The sequence below is a fragment of the Falco cherrug genome, chromosome 6 (genome assembly GCF_023634085.1).
Source record: "Falco cherrug isolate bFalChe1 chromosome 6, bFalChe1.pri, whole genome shotgun sequence".
NCBI lineage: Eukaryota > Metazoa > Chordata > Aves > Falconiformes > Falconidae > Falco > Falco cherrug.
This window is the reverse complement of record NC_073702.1, coordinates 42,803,387-42,819,268: the sequence shown is the minus strand read 5'-3', so window position 1 is coordinate 42,819,268 and position 15,882 is coordinate 42,803,387. Positions and strand designations below refer to the sequence as shown.

At 39.9% G+C, this 15,882-nt stretch overlaps 1 protein-coding gene across 5 annotated transcripts in view; it reads right to left on the bottom strand.

Moving 5' to 3' along the window:
• Window positions 1-15,882, bottom strand: part of UTRN (utrophin) — a 386,253-nt gene that overhangs the window by 261,947 nt on the left and 108,424 nt on the right. For all 5 annotated transcript variants that reach the window (XM_055714514.1, XM_055714513.1, XM_055714516.1 and 2 more), the window contains 9 exons: window positions 10,090-10,203; window positions 9,176-9,331; window positions 8,106-8,276; window positions 5,694-5,873; window positions 4,881-5,015; window positions 4,228-4,377; window positions 2,643-2,804; window positions 1,030-1,158; window positions 383-556 (listed from right to left, as the gene is read on the bottom strand). In XM_055714514.1, coding sequence (XP_055570489.1) covers window positions 383-556; window positions 1,030-1,158; window positions 2,643-2,804; window positions 4,228-4,377; window positions 4,881-5,015; window positions 5,694-5,873; window positions 8,106-8,276; window positions 9,176-9,331; window positions 10,090-10,203 — 1,371 coding nt within the window. The remainder of the gene's footprint in view (window positions 1-382; window positions 557-1,029; window positions 1,159-2,642; window positions 2,805-4,227; window positions 4,378-4,880; window positions 5,016-5,693; window positions 5,874-8,105; window positions 8,277-9,175; window positions 9,332-10,089; window positions 10,204-15,882) is intronic.

Genomic DNA, 15,882 nt, shown 5'->3' with positions numbered 1-15,882 from the left:
CAGTGTTTACTCCATAACATTACCACACGTGTGATCTGTATTTAATCTTATGTACAGTACTTGTTTTGTTCAAATACTAAGAACCAAGCAAACTTGCCCCCGGAGTGATGCTTCTCCATAACACAAGGTGATCCAGGGAAGGGAGGTTTTATAAACTCAGCTTTTCCACCACCTATGTGATCAACAATCCACTATTTATGTCCACATTCTCACCCTGAAGAATCAAAGGACTTTTGTTATCAGTTGGCGTGTTGGCATTTTGCAGAGTTTTAACAGTTGCATCAGGACTTCATGCAAAATTTCCTCAGGACAGAGTTTCAGCAAGAAGAATTTCACAAGAAACACCCCCCCCAAACATAAGTTACAAACTTTGCATATTTACCATGCAACTGTCCAGATGAGCCTGGACTACATCTGGATCAGTATCCTTCACATCCAAAACGTGAAGTTCTGCTTTTACACCATCCAACACCCGCTTGCAATCCAACATGCGCTGCTCGAAATTGGCTGGTTTCTGGAAAAGCTGATACTTTGTAGATACTTCACGGAGTTTTCTCTGTTTTAATGAACAGTGTGTTAAAAGATTGTTTTAAATTAATACCTGCACTTCAAAAAATAACAGTCTAAAGCGTCTCCCCAGCAGATTCTATCTCACCTCTCATGCCACCACAACTCGGCATACATGACAATGCTATTTGCCAAGCCAAATTCCATCATCTATTCCTAATCTTCACCTGAGGTGCAAGAGAACTGTAATTCTGTACCACACACTTTCAAGATATCCATTCTACTAAAACAGAGACTTTCTGACTTTCAGCATTTATCCCATGATACTTATGAACTTTAGAGTTCCTTATTCAATTCATCTAGTGCTGCTTGTTTCGTAATGAAAGCATGTAAAAGCATATACTATTTAACTTCAGGTTCGGTTGATTGCACCAAGCAATTTACAGGCCGACAACAGCAGCGTGCAATTGAAAAACCAGAAGCTCTTCACATTTAAATTCTTAGTGCGACTCTCATTTTTACCTGCAAAGCATCCAGCTGAGTTCCACCACGGGGAGACCTGCATTCAGGAGAAGCAGGAGGGAAAGAGCGAGCACTTTTCTTGAGTTCCTCTATGGTGGATTCATGAGCTGCAATCTCAGCTTGAATTTTCTGCCACATCATAGAAACAGGAAAAAATTATGGTACAAAACTTCTTGCAGAGGGGAAGAGGAGCTTGCTTACCACTTACTACCCATCAGAAGTAAATCCACTATATAAAAGTTAAATGCTGCGAGGTTTATTTTAAATATTCTGGCTCTGGAGACAGATTGCTAAATTGAAAGCCGTTAAGGTTGTTATTCAATACAACGTTCTTTAAAAAAGGAAAACAATGCAGATTACAAAAGATATCATCTAGTGCATCAGCATATGACTGAAATGAAGCCTTCATGAGTTACTAAATCTATGCAGAACACTATTGTAGAATAATTTAATTGTTTAGGTTGGAAAAGACCTTTAAGATCATTGAGTTCAACCGTTAACCTAACACTGCCAAGGCCACCACTAAACCATGTCCCTAAGTGCCACATCTACACATTTTTTTAATGCCTCCAGGAATGTCAACTCAACCACTTCCCTGAGCAGCCTGTTCCAATGATTGACAACCCACTCGGTGAATCAATTTTTCCTAATATCCAATCTAAACCTCCCCCTTCATAGCCTGATGCTGTTTCCTCTTACCCTGTAGCTAGTTGTCTGGGAAAAGAGACCTACCTCCACCTGCCTACAACCTCCTTTCAGGCAGCTGTAAGAAAGCAGCAAGGTCCCCCTGAGCCTCCTCTTGTCCAGGCTAAACACCCCCAGCTCCCTCAGCCGCTCCCCATCAGACTTGTGCTCCAGACCCTTCCCCAGCTCCGTTGCCCGTCTCTGGACACGCTCCAGAACCTCAGTGTCTGCCTTGCAGTGAGGGGCCCCAACCTGAACACAGGGTTCCAGGTGCGGCCTCACCGGTGCCGGGTACAGGGCAACAATCACATCCCTAGTCCTGCTAGCCACACTGTTTTGGATACAGACCAGGATGTTGATGGTTTTCTTGGCTACCCAGGCACACTTCTGAGTCATGCTGAGTGGATGTCACCCAGCACCCCCAGGCCCTTTCCCACCAGGCCCTTTCCAGCCGCTCTGCCCCAGCCTGTAGCGCTGTGTGGGGCTGGTGTGACCCAGGTGCAGGACCCGGCACTGAGCCCTGTTGAACCTCATGCAGTTGGCTGGGCCCATCCAGCCTGTCCAGGTCCCTCTGCAGAGCCCTCCTGCCCTCAAGCAGATCAACATTCCCAACCAACTTGGTGTCATCTTCAAACTTACTGAGGGTGTGCTCAATCCCCTCATTCAGATCATGGATAAAGATATTAAACGTAACTGGTCCCAGTATGGAGCCCTAAGGAACACCGCTTGTGACTGGCTGCCAACTGGATGTAACTCCATTCACCACTACTCTGTGGGCCTGTTTGTCCAGCCAGTTTTTTTACCCAGCACAGAGTACAGCCATCCAAGCCATAAGCCACCAGTTTCTCCAGAAGAATGCTGTGGGAAACAGTGTCAAATATCATGAGATACTTCAAAATGTTTTATAGCAAAAAGCTATACTGGAATACCTGGGCCTCCTGTGGCATCTGAAAAGCATCCACCCTATCAGTCAGGTAAGATGTCAGCTGTCTGTCCAGCTCTGCTAAGTTTTCCTGCAAGACCTGCAACATGTGGTCAGTTTCTCGCATGGTCTGAAGCTGCTGTTCCAAGGCAATCTGCCGGCTCACCGCCTGAGTGGAACAGAAACGTAAGACAAGATGGAGCAGTAATTCAATACGAATTATATTAGAAATTTCTCAAAATAAGGTGGGGGAGACTCAAAAAATCCTATCCAGTAATCTATCTAAAGACAGTGAAAGCAAGCCCTAGAAGGCAGCAATTTTTGAAGCCTGCTGTGATTCATACCAGTAACGAAGAGTGGCATACAAGAATTTTGCTGCTAGATATACAGGATAGTGAAAACATTCTTCCTGATATGATAGGAAAGACAAGTATTCTGTTAAACATACCAGTTTCAAAAAAACAGTGATTCAATGGGAATCGTGGACTTTGTAATACGCTACAGATCAATATTGTTAGATGTATAAACTTGCACATTTTCTTGCAAAACGATAAAGTCTATCTTTCTGTTACAGTGTAAAAACAGAGGTTCACAGTTCCTTCCCTCCATTGCCTCTCCTTTCAACAGGCAAAGCTTCCAAGTTCATCTGAAATGTCATTACTAGCATGGGAACAAAAATTCCCCACTATCAACACATGCACAGACCAGTGGGTGTGTACATACACACACAGAGACACGGAAAGTTGTCAGCAGCCCGGTGTGTTAGCACTGCAGCTGCCAGCAGAGTTTTTATCTGGCAATAAAGTAGTGTTAAAACAGGAAAAGCAATAGTGAATGCTAACTTAAATGACAGCACGTAGCCCCCAGGTGAGGGCACTGCATTCATTGCTGCTCGATGTAATGAGGATGAACTGAAATCCCCTCTGACTACACCTTGGCAGTGACAGAAAAACACTCCCATCCTACAATTTGGTGGGGTCCTGCATTACCAGGGTGCAGAACACAAGTTACAAATTTATGCAGCCTGAAATACCACTAGTCTTCCTCTAGTTATTAAATCTGGAAAAGTTTAGTCTAAAGTATGAGAAGAGGAAAGGGGACAACATAACAGATGGGGAATGATAAGAATGTTTTCCCTCTGTTCCTTATTTCAATGTGACTTCTTCCCAGCCATTTCAAAGAGAGAAAATGTCACTTATTCCTGTTTCTTCATTTTTTACAGTTAGTGAGCAGCTCACCAGTATTTATGGCAGTAGGAAGGGAATATTAACCTCAGTTATTGAGCTGTCCGCCTTGAGACTGGAATTGCCTTTTCGTCAAAATTACCTGGAAAAATACTGGGGGTCCCCGCACTGCAAGGGTGTGCAAGTGTGCAAAACAAAGCCTGATGCAAGTTGAGGCGGGAGGGTGGCGGGGAAGCATCTTGCTTTTAGGGCATTATTCCAAACTGAAAACAGCTGACAACATTGTGAAGGTTTTTCCTCCTTTACCTGTATTGCAGTCCTGCATCTATGAATTCAGCTAACAGGAATTATTTCAGACCACTGAGCTGAAAGACCCAGTCTACTCCAACCCCACCCCCAAATTCTTACCAAGTGACTCAATTCCTCATAGCGGGCATTGAAAGCCTCCAATTTTTCACTGATGATATCATCAAGAATCCCTCCATCAATCAGCGTCTGCCCAAGTTCCCGAATCTGGGTTCGATTATCAGCTGGATGACGTAGGACTGATTCCAGGGACTAATCAGCAGAGAAAGTTTTAAAGGTCAAGACACTAAACATTACTGCATTTTCAGAGGTGGAAATCTGGCTGCATGCACAGAAGTTTTACACTTCAAATGTCTTGAGAGTGCTGTAAAAGCACAAAGTAGTTCTGGCTTAATCCATGATGGCACAAGGCAAGTACAGCGGTCATTTTGCTTTAGATAATTAAACTTCACAGCACTTCTCACCTATTCACATCATTTCATGCCATAGGGCTGGAAGGAATCAATTCACACAGGACAGGAGAGAGCATACAATTTTACCATGACACCAAGTGCAACACAATTATATACAGCAAAATTCAGCTTTTGCTGGAGGATCTTACAAATATCCATTCCAGATTCAGAGTAATATGTTCATTTAACCTGAAGAATCAGAATATTCAACACAAATACTACACTTCTGTAGAATACTGATATATGGGGGTTTTAAACTGAGCTATCTGAAAAGCTAATAGCCCAACAGAATGACTACAATACCTCAAGAGCATCATTGACAGCATCCAACTTATCAGGCAGATTTTCTGTCCTTTGCACCCTTTCTTCCAGATTGTTTAGCCAAGCTGTTTCTAAATCAAGATACTGAAGCAGCTCAATCCAACAGGACCACACCTCCTAGGAGCAACATTAAAAACAAATTAGCTTAGAATGCCAGGTGTAGCTCAAATACCCCATGAACAGCTTAAACTAGTTATGTTTCTGAGGCATTCACCTAAAATAGGCAAGTAGAAAATATTCCAAAACAAGCCATGACACAGCAAGTTTTAGACAGGAAAGCCTGCAACTATAGCAGCAAGATAAAAAGTAATAAGCAAAATACATATAGAAGTCTCTAAATTCATGCTGAAATTGTCACTGACATCCAGATTCTTATAACAATTTAAGAATGTAACAAAATGTATCCACTCCTTTTGAAAGACAGGGCATACACAACCAACCCCAAACTATAATCAACATGTTCCAAGTACCATCATGTATCAACCTTTAATCTCAGAGAAGTTTATTTTTGTCATTTTGAAAGACACATGGATGGACAAGAGAGCTGTGAGACAAGGTTATTTATTTGTACAAGTGTTGATTACAATGCAGATAATAAAAGCCAAGTCAAGTCGTTTCTCACGGATTCCAAGGATGTCATCTCAAGGTAACATAACCTTGGAAAGGAGCCACAGCAAAATGCATTTACAATGAAGGTACTGGATTCAGTGACAAAACTGGACTTTTAAGTGTCCTTCTCCATTCCTCTTGTGCCACCTGCCTCCATTTTACAAAGCTGAGAGCTATCGTTCTTACCTCCAAAGTGTGGCACTTCCCTCGGATCCGATTGCACAGTAGCTGATAGTTCTCCAGCACAATGTTCAGCTCTGTTGCCAAGTCCTGACCACTAGACGGCACTTTGGCAGCCAACATCTTGATGTTGTCTTTAAGAATCTTCACCCGCACCTCTTTCTGCAACACATCCTCCTTTGCTCTCTGCCCAAAGAAACATGTTACACAATCAGCCCTCAACTGCCATACGGACAACTATTCACCACTCAAACCAAAGATGAGCAGTTTAACCTTGGAAGTGTTGCTGCCAAAGTATCCTTGGGTCTGAGCACAACAAAATACGATGCTAACTTGCATGGAATTCAGATTATGTTAGTAAGCATTGAAAAATCCTATATTATTAAACACAGACATATTTACCATTTATGGTTTGTTCATTAAAAATGCATGACTCAAAGCAAAAGAGTTCAATTTCAGAGCTATTTATGCACTAGCATACAGATATGAAAAAGAGAAATTCATCAGAAAAAAAAAGGTTTGCTAAAAACAAGCAGATCAAGGAAAAAAGGCAGGGTGATCTTACAGAGGTTATGAGTCTCAGAGCTCAGTAACTATCTCCCAAAGTTATCTAGGAAAGAGGACATAATTACTCAGGACATGTGCAACTGCAAAGTTGGGACCTCTCACATAGCTGTTGGGTGCACTAGAGGAATATGCAAAAAGGATAACTAGAAGAATTCCTTCAAGGCAACTGTACTCATAGGAGCTTGGTAACAAACATGCACAATAAACGCAGCACAACTCCCAACACAGGCCTGGAGAAATTGTATTATCAGCTGTTAATTTTTGCCCTAACCAGTATTCGGGAAGCATGATAGCTAGAAGACGGATCATACAGACCTGCCTGAGCCTGTCTCTGTTGAGACAACTAGAAGGCTCCAGAAATACAGACTTTCCTATATGTCTTTATTTTCAGGATTCAAGGGCGTTTTTATGAAGTTGAAGTACCTTTGATATATAAAGCACTGCACTTTATGGTAGAATTCAGTACATGACAGCATTATTGTTGTACATATTGTTCAAGGTGTCTTCTAAATGTAAGGCAATCAGAAAAAAAGCCAGCTAATGGAAGGGCAAAGAATGGAAAAATCTGGGGAACATTATTTTATGGAAGGATTAGGAAAAAACACCTAGCCTCATCTTAAACCTACACCTTCAAATGCCAGCAGGAGTTCCACTCTGTTCAAATGAGAGCAGAATTAGGCAAGCTCAAAAGTTTTTCAAAACCTTATGTAAAAATTCTCCTGGTCAAATATACAGACTGTGTTCTCTCTCAGTCCTAAAATAGTCCCAGCATAATATTCTTACTACAAACAAAAGAAGATATGCAAGTGTTACAGTAAGCTTAATGGTTCAATGACACATCTGCCAAATTTAAAAGTACAGAATATAATCTGGATTTGACAAAGGTAAATGTGTTCAAAGTCACTCAGATTGCAAATGAAAAGAGGGTTCTTTCTTTTCTTGGCTTGTGTTCAGCAGGCTGTCAGACTACGTGATCTCAAATGGCTTCAAAGGACATGAATATATTAAAACACTTGTTAAAGAGTGCTTCAGAAAGCCCTTCAAGAAGAACAATTCAAAACTTCAAATAGATTTGTCAAAGCACTTGTAAGGGAGGAAAAATTTTTTTATACTCCGTCGACTAACTGCATAGTGGATACTCACTTAAATAATGTGAACACAAGTTAAAAACATTTGTGAAGATACGCCTGAACTCTTAGATTTAAAAGCAGAGAGAATTACTGTTTACTTTGCACATACATTCAAGAAAATTATCTATTCAACTGGTAATTTATGAAACAAAAATAGCTCCTTCCCCTCCATTTATTTGGCTACCAGTCCCAAAATTAGAGAAGCAGGGACCAGCACCACTGTTTGCAACAGATGAGGAACACAAGATAACCTTACAACAGAACTGTTTTAAACTGCTTTTCTAAACATGGTTTTACTATATCTAGGGGACAAGAAACTGAAGCCCAACAGTTAGCAGCAGGAGAATGTTTTCACAACTGCTAATTTAGACAGGGATAATATATCACCTTTTCTTTCTTTCTCAAGTTCCATCTCCTGCAATAAGTTTCCATATTCTTACTCTTTGACATGCTATACCTAGCAAGCCTGGCTCAACAGCTGGGCAAGCTGCTACTCATTATGAAACCTCTATCCCTCATGGCCGAATAGAACATCTGCTTTTCTAGCTTGTGATTTAAAAAAAAAAAAATTCCACAAAGCAAAGCTGGAAAATACCACTAATCTTGTCATGACCTGAGCTCCTTTCTACATAGATAATAATTCCACAAAAGGTCAACCCCCAAAGCCATTAAGTTTTGTTTCTCTTTAAGCAGGTCTCTACAATGACTTGTTATTCCTGACCTTCATTTCCTCCACTGCATTCTCTAGCTCTTCAGGGGACTTGTACTCGAAATCTTTCTCCAAATATTCCTCTTCAGCTTGGGTCATCCATTCTTGCATCTCCGCCAAATCCTTCTTCAGATTTACAGCTTTTTCCTGACTTTCAGACAGGCGATTTTTCTGACTAATGATCTAGAATCCAAGGTGGAGAAAGAAACAGCAGTTTTGTTACTTAAATGTCCTTGCATATGTGAAAAACCACAAGGCTTTGTTAAAGTATTTTACTATCAAAACATTTTCAGGCCTTTTTAATTAACATAAGACTTTTACACACATGAACTCATGATCCATTTTTTGCAGATCAACAAAATCTAGAGGTGATGGAAGGAGGAAATTGACCCTTTTTTTTGCCTTGTTGCATGTGAACTAATCCCTGAAAAATAGTCAGATGGAAAACCACCTCGTGATCACAAGTATCATATAGTTAGGTATGTCTTTATACAGAGCACTAAAAATGCTTCAGGCATCGCTTCTTTCCACAGCCCATGCATTCTGGATTCCACATCAACAGCACGGTTCTCCAGCACAGATCCTTGCCAGGCGTTACAAATAAACAGTATGTTTCTACATAGAGCAGAAAGCTTCCACCCAAAAGAAACTATCAAATATAGAAGAGGCAGTCTACCTATAGTCTTTTTTTTTTTTTTTTTAACATTGTTTGGAAGCAGGCAGAAATTACACAGGGCCAGAATAATATTCCAGATTTCAGGAACACAGAACAAAATAAATCAAGACTTCCCTCCCACCCACCCCAGAAAGAGCAGCATGAGACAAAGAGAACAAATTAATTTTTAGTTACAAACAAAGTATTCAAACAAAACTACTGTTGCACAGGTATCCCCCAACATATTTGTAACTACTGAAGGGTTCATTAGGCAAAGTTGGATTTCAGCCACTTGGCCAGTGGAACAAGTAAAAACACACTTGTCCCACTGTTTCACTGCTTCACCTCTTCACTATCCTACCAATGTCACACAACTGAACAAACAGCTTAGTAACAAGCACGCACTGGCAATGTATTGAGAACTCACCTGTTTGCTCAATTTCTCCCATTGAGTCTGGCAGTCTACTAGCCTAGACTTTGCCCAAGTATTTATGCTTGCAATAGGCTGAGCTCTTAAAGCAGACTCTACTTCTTTCATCTCTTTCAGTGATGGTTCAATCAGCTCCATTTCGTTGACAAACATCTGAGCACATATCAGAGAAAATGAATAATTTTTGTAGGTTTTAATTATTCCAGAGAAACTGGAATATAAATATAAAAGCATATTGATATGTTCAATAACAGACTGTTTAAAAAATCCTTCAGTGGCCCAAAACAACAGAACTACGCAACTGAAAAACAAAATACAGCTTGCCATATGCAAAGCAAACATTCTCACATGCCAAATGTCAACGCTGGAATAACTCAAGTTTGTAGATTATGTGCACTAAATAACCTGATGTTTCTGGCATACCTCAGACTTACATTCTTCCCCTGGAAACAAACATTAGAAGGTACACTGTAATTACTTAATACAAGATGAAATTCTTGTATTTGTGACCATTATGCATCACTAGCTAGAAAGGAATCTTATAAGGCACACATAATTCCTAAACCCTAGGAGTTTAATCAAAGTTATTTGCTTGCTATTTTTATTGCCCTTGGGAGTTTAATGCAGAAAGCCCTTTTCTCTCACAGATTCAGTTCCCTAATCACGAGATTGGGAAAAATATATAAACGTTCTCAGAGGAAATAATGTCACCTTGTGGATGAGTATTTGTAAACATGGTGAAGACCTTTGAAAAGTACAAAGTGTTACGGCTGCACACAAGGAGCCAATTAAAATATGCCCTGAAGAAAGATAAAACAATTTTTATGGCAGGCTTTATGGAATATGTCATGGACAATATTTAATGATGTTAGTAATTATTTCAAAAGAATACTTAAAAGAGTAAAACTCACTGTGCACTGGTCAAGTTGTCTTTGAAGTCCTTCTCTATCTCCTTGAACAGCCTTTTCTGTCATCAAGAAGTCTTTCACACCATCCATCCACTTCTGAACAACTTTTGAATCAGCCTGAATCAAATACAGTAAATGAAGAGTTGACACAGTGCTGTGATGAAGAATGCATGGCTGTTGCATTTCAACTTCTAGCAGCTTTAAAAGAATATTCTACAAGCTGCTAGCGTTGCCTTGGTTTTGAATCAGACCTCCTTTGGTTTAAATTTTGGGTTTGGTTGTTTGGCGGGTTTTTCCCCCTCAACTTCTCTGTTCTCAAATTTATACAAAAGTTAAATTCACAATAATGATATTCTGCTGTCCATGCCACAGCATTGTTTAATTGACACTGCACTGTTCCAGGCTATCTATCACACAGAAACACGAGATCAATTAAGGAGGCAAGCATGGCTTCAAGTAGTATGTGGTTACCCTTCAAATGAAGGACCTGGCTGAAGGCTGGGATTAGCATTTTACTGATGACAGAAACCACATACAACTGCTTTCACTACACTCATTTGAGAGACATATTGCACTCCAAGGAAAAGGGAGCCCTACAGAAATATATGCAGTGAGAAGAGGATGGGGTAAGGCTAAGCATACCTGACAAGCAGAAGCTATGTTGGGAAATCCATTTGTCTTTGACAGAAACACAGACATACAAAGGAAATACCACAGACTATTAGACTAACCACTAAAAACAACAACAACAAAAATCTAGCTGTTTGAGGCCAATAGCAGCTACTGTACTCACTATAGCAATGCACAGGAAAGAAGTAATTACATACACAATTTCAGAGTTACTTTGCCTAATGTTTGGCAGTTGCCTTATATCCTGCGATGAGGTAGGTTGAGAGGGAGACAGGAGGATTATCTCCTTCCCATATGATTGTGGATGTTCCCAACCACCCTTACAAACAAAACCACCACAAACTTAGAGCAGGGAAAAAGCTTTTCCTTGTCCAGGTTCAAATGAGTTAATGTGATTGTCATTTTTTGATAATATAGTTTGATTTCTTTTAATCAACATTTTTGGAGTGTTTGGTTGAGTTTTTTAATAGACAGCATCTTTTTATTCTGACACAATTGTGTCACAGCACTGTTATTGAGAAGCTAAGTCAAAGCTCACCAGCTTCAACTTCTATTCTGCATGTCACTGAGGAGGAAAGCACACACTTTGTTTCCTTAAAAACCTTGAAATAACAGTTCTTTCAAGATCAATCAATACGTTACACACTGCTTCTCAAAAAAAAATGTTTGCACTAACAAAAACCGATCAGATTAAGATCACATTTTTTTTTAGGCCAGTGGTGCCATTAGAGGACAAAGCCACGACACTTTTTTTCATTCACTTTCCATTTTGGGGGAATTTCCAGCAGCTGATTAGGCTGAAATAATTTTCAAAAAAACAGACCCTAGGAGGCTTAACAGTGAACCACGCCTTAATGTAAAAAAGATAATACATATTTACAAAGGCTGCCATTGGACAAGGCATTTTAGCATATACCAAATTTAGCTCACTTACAGTAAGCTACTCACACAGGTAGCTGAAGTGAATTAAATGGGTTTACTCACAAAGTTAGGCACACATTTAAATAACTTGTTGAATTATCAGTCAAGTCTATAGGAAGTTTAATGAAGTGAACGCTCCTGCATTGCACTGGTAAATAGTTACCAATGGTCAAATACCCAGTGTAGGTTGATGTACAAGAGCTCACAATTTTTAGACATAACTAAACCACTGGACCACTATCTAAAATTTATTCCAGGCAAGAACAAAGGTCAAATGTGCTGAATTTTAACTTGTTCACTCCTAGAAAAATCACGTGACATACAGTCATGCAGTAGAAAAAAGAACTGAAGGTAATACATAATGAAAGACGCAGCAAGCCATGCATTATTAGCAGTATGATAACAGAGAATAAAAGATACAGAAATTTTCTTCTAGCAAAAACAAGATGTAAAACTACTAAAATGAGCCTTGCCTATTTTCACATAACATGAGTATTAGAGTCTCACAGCGAAACACAGATGATGTTACTAATGCATGTTTTGTCAGCTTGGGGGAGCCTCTGTCACATCACAAATCACAGAAGGGCCACCTGAGCAACAGACCCCACAGGCAGATCTGCCACTGACCTGCTCGTCAGACTAACAAGGGCATTTCAAGCACTGTTCTCCTGTCTGCTCACTGTTAAAATGAGAATAATTATATTCGATTTCTTTTTAAAATCCTAGACATGAGGAGTTTGGGGAAACTATTTTAAAGATGAATTAGGAAAAAAAGAAACATCAAAAATAAACCAACACCTGTGTGTAGTTGCACATGACCACATGTTCTCCAAGGGTGGTCATTCACTTTTTCCCCTCCTTTTCTTCCCCACTTCTAAATATTATTTTTCCTCCTTTAACAGCCAGATGCTTCCTCGTCTCTCAACCAAGGAGCCCAGCCATTCTCCAAACTAATCCTGGTGTCTCTGGTATCAGATCTCCAGTACGAACCCATTCAGTGTCTGCACCAGGACCACATACCCAGTCTCGCGTATCAACCTTTCTTACGGTGAATATTCCACCATGATCGGTTCAATGCCATCCACAATATTTTTATTCAACTTGCTCCACATTCTCATTTTTATCCATACGGTGCTAGCCTACAAATAGCTCTGTATAAAATCATACCACTCCTTTAAAAGGAAAAAATCAGAGACTATAAATACATGACTGTCCATCCATCGACAGCTTTATGAAACATTTAGAAAAGAGAGGAACTGTGTACTGAAAAATTCAGTTTATAAGAAAACACCCCCACTGCAAGTCCCATATTTCTACAGACAGCACCACTACATTTTTTTCCATTTTTAATTATTTAATAACTACTTCCATTGTTTCTTCTGCTTTAATTTAATTTTCAGCTTCTGTACTCCTTTTTAAGGTAACAGGGAAGTTTTTAACATCTCGCTCACAACAAAATTCTCCTCTCAGATCTATATAGCAGCATGCAACTTCAATGCTCTTCTCTCCATAGCTCTTCAAAACTCCTATGGGCATAAAAATCCTTATTAATGAGTGCTTCATAGACATGGTGATACCAACACCATATCACTTTGGACAGCCACAGAGAACAAGGCACTTAAACTCTGACTGGAAAAAAACCTGAATAATTCATTACTAAATAAAAACCTGCCATGCTAATACTGCACACATGTACCCTACATTCACAGTTAGGCATGAAAGAATTTCAGTTTTCTTTACCCAGTTAAAGGTGCAATTTAGGGAAGTAGGTGCATGTACAGACCACTCAAATGAACATGACTGAAGTGCCAAAAAAAAGTTTTGCACTTACAAGAAATTAAGGGAGAAAACAATGCTGCTAAAACTGATGAGGTCAGTAGGTCTTGCTCAGTGTAGCTACAGATAATCAAGGGAACTGGAAAGCTGCAGTCACTTGAAGAACAAGACAAAGTTTTTGCACAAATGATGCTGAGGCGGGCTTACATGCAGAATATTTACCCTGTCATGCTAAATAACTTGTAAGTGTAACCAGAAAGGGAAAGGAAGAGAATGAGGCACGGCAGGATGTTGTACGTTTAGGCCAAAGTCAGAAGAAAAATTAATGAGGATGTGACTGCTGGAAAGTAATCACCAAGGCCTTGGCTGAGTCTTAACAAGTTATTTTCTTTTGGACTCCTGTACAAGCCAGCTCACTTTAGGCAGTCAGCTCCCACTGACCAGCATCAGCTCCTCCACAGCTCCACACCACCTCACAGGCTGCTGCAAGTAGCTATGGAAGGATGGGTTCGAAGGAACCAGACTAAAAACCGAAACTCTTTCAAACACAGGTGCACAAACACACATTTTTCTGAACATGTTTTTTAGTGGGGAAGCGAGGCAGACAGGGACAGCTTTTGTCTTTATGCTTCGGGTAATACAGCCTAACAAAAGAAATACACATCTTCCCTCCAAAAATCTGCAGTTCTTCCTCCTATTCATAGGGTGTTTTGTGGCTTCCATTTACAAGCTCACTAGCCTAGACTGGACTACCATACTCATGCTATTCATACAAACACATTGCACACACACAGACTGCTAGGAGCAGCCCAAGTCCTGAAAGGAACAGTTACTAAATAACACTTTACAAGCAGGAGCAAGTTTTTCCCTCCAGCAGTTTTCCCCCCTGAAGTACGACTTTTCATGGGAGCAAGGAAGTGCACTCTGCTCTTGTCATTTACTTACAGTGTTACCCCTACTATGACTCCATGATTACCCCTACTACAACTATGACTTCTTGCAGGTTTTGGGGGCCAGGGCGGGGAGACTGGGGGGGGGGGCGGGGGGGGGCAGGCCACACAGGACTTGAGGCTTTCACTATCTTTGAACCATAATCAGCAATGCCTTGTCCAACTTTCACTGCAATGTCATGCAAGTCAATTACCTCACCTTACTAATACAAATTACAGTTTAAACACACATTCCTATACTCAAACAGTCATTAAAGAACCTGTCTAGCTTAAAAAGAAAAATCACACACACAGCTTGACGTTTGAATCCACTGAAATAAAAGAACAGTTTTCTGCTTCAGAAGGAGAGGAGAGCAAGACTAAAAGAAACTTTTGGGGAAAAGTGGTGCTGTGCACACATGGTACCAATGTTCTGAGAAGGGTGCACACAGCAAACTGCTTATTGTTTATAAGTTGTGTGATACATACACTATTAAACAGAAAAGAATGCAAGCAATTGCACATATTAAAATATGTTTAATGCATGTAAAAATACAGATTTCTGTTAGCTAATGCACGTGTGCCTTCATCCTGAGAGGCAGAGAATCTCTAAAAGCACTTCTTGCTTTTTGAGGTTTAAAATATAATAGGAAAACGAAAATAATATGAAACTGAAAGTCTATTTAAACATTATTATAGGAAAAAAAGAAACAGCAAAATATTTGGGCTTTTATAGTGCTCTGATCAACTTGCACTTTCAAGCTGATACTAAAGAACTGTTACTGCCTATTAACTTTTGGGTCACAATAATATTGCCATGGGCTAAATCGTGATTTATTTAATTCTCATCATTTTTTTCCTCTGCCCAGAGGAATATAAAGTCTAGAGCAGGGACTTAAAGGCAACACAGACACACCCATCTAACCAGTAAATACTGAGTCAACCTCAGCTAAGTTACTTAAGCACTTATCTCTCCCCTTTCTATAAGCCAGTTAAACATCTAAATATCTTAAAGGGTATTATTTTAATCTCTTCATTTTTAAAGCACTGGGATTTTTTGTCATGCAGGATTTCATATGTGCTTGTGTGTGTGTGTGTATGTATATATACACACAGACATACAAACACATAAGATTAAGATTAATTCTTTAACTCTCCTTCTTCACACTTCAGAGGCCACCTGTTGGAACTAGAAAACTCACCATACCTAAACATTTTCTTTACTTCCTTTTTTAAGGGGCTGAACTAATTCTTTATTGCTGTTGACAGAAACCTCAACTTTAAGGAGCAGGTTTTCTGTAGCAGGTATGGAATTTTAATTTTAGATGTCAATTAATAAGGCACTGGGCACCTGACACCAACCACAATAGAGGGCACTCAGCCCCTGGTGGGATAAAGCCTTCAACAGCACAGCTGACATACCCTTGACCTTCAGTGTAACCTTTGCTTCCCATATTGAAAGAGGAATGCTAATTTCAAGTGAACAGTAATTCTATTAGAAGGTAAAATAATATCCTGAGCATGTCAAAAATCCTCTGCT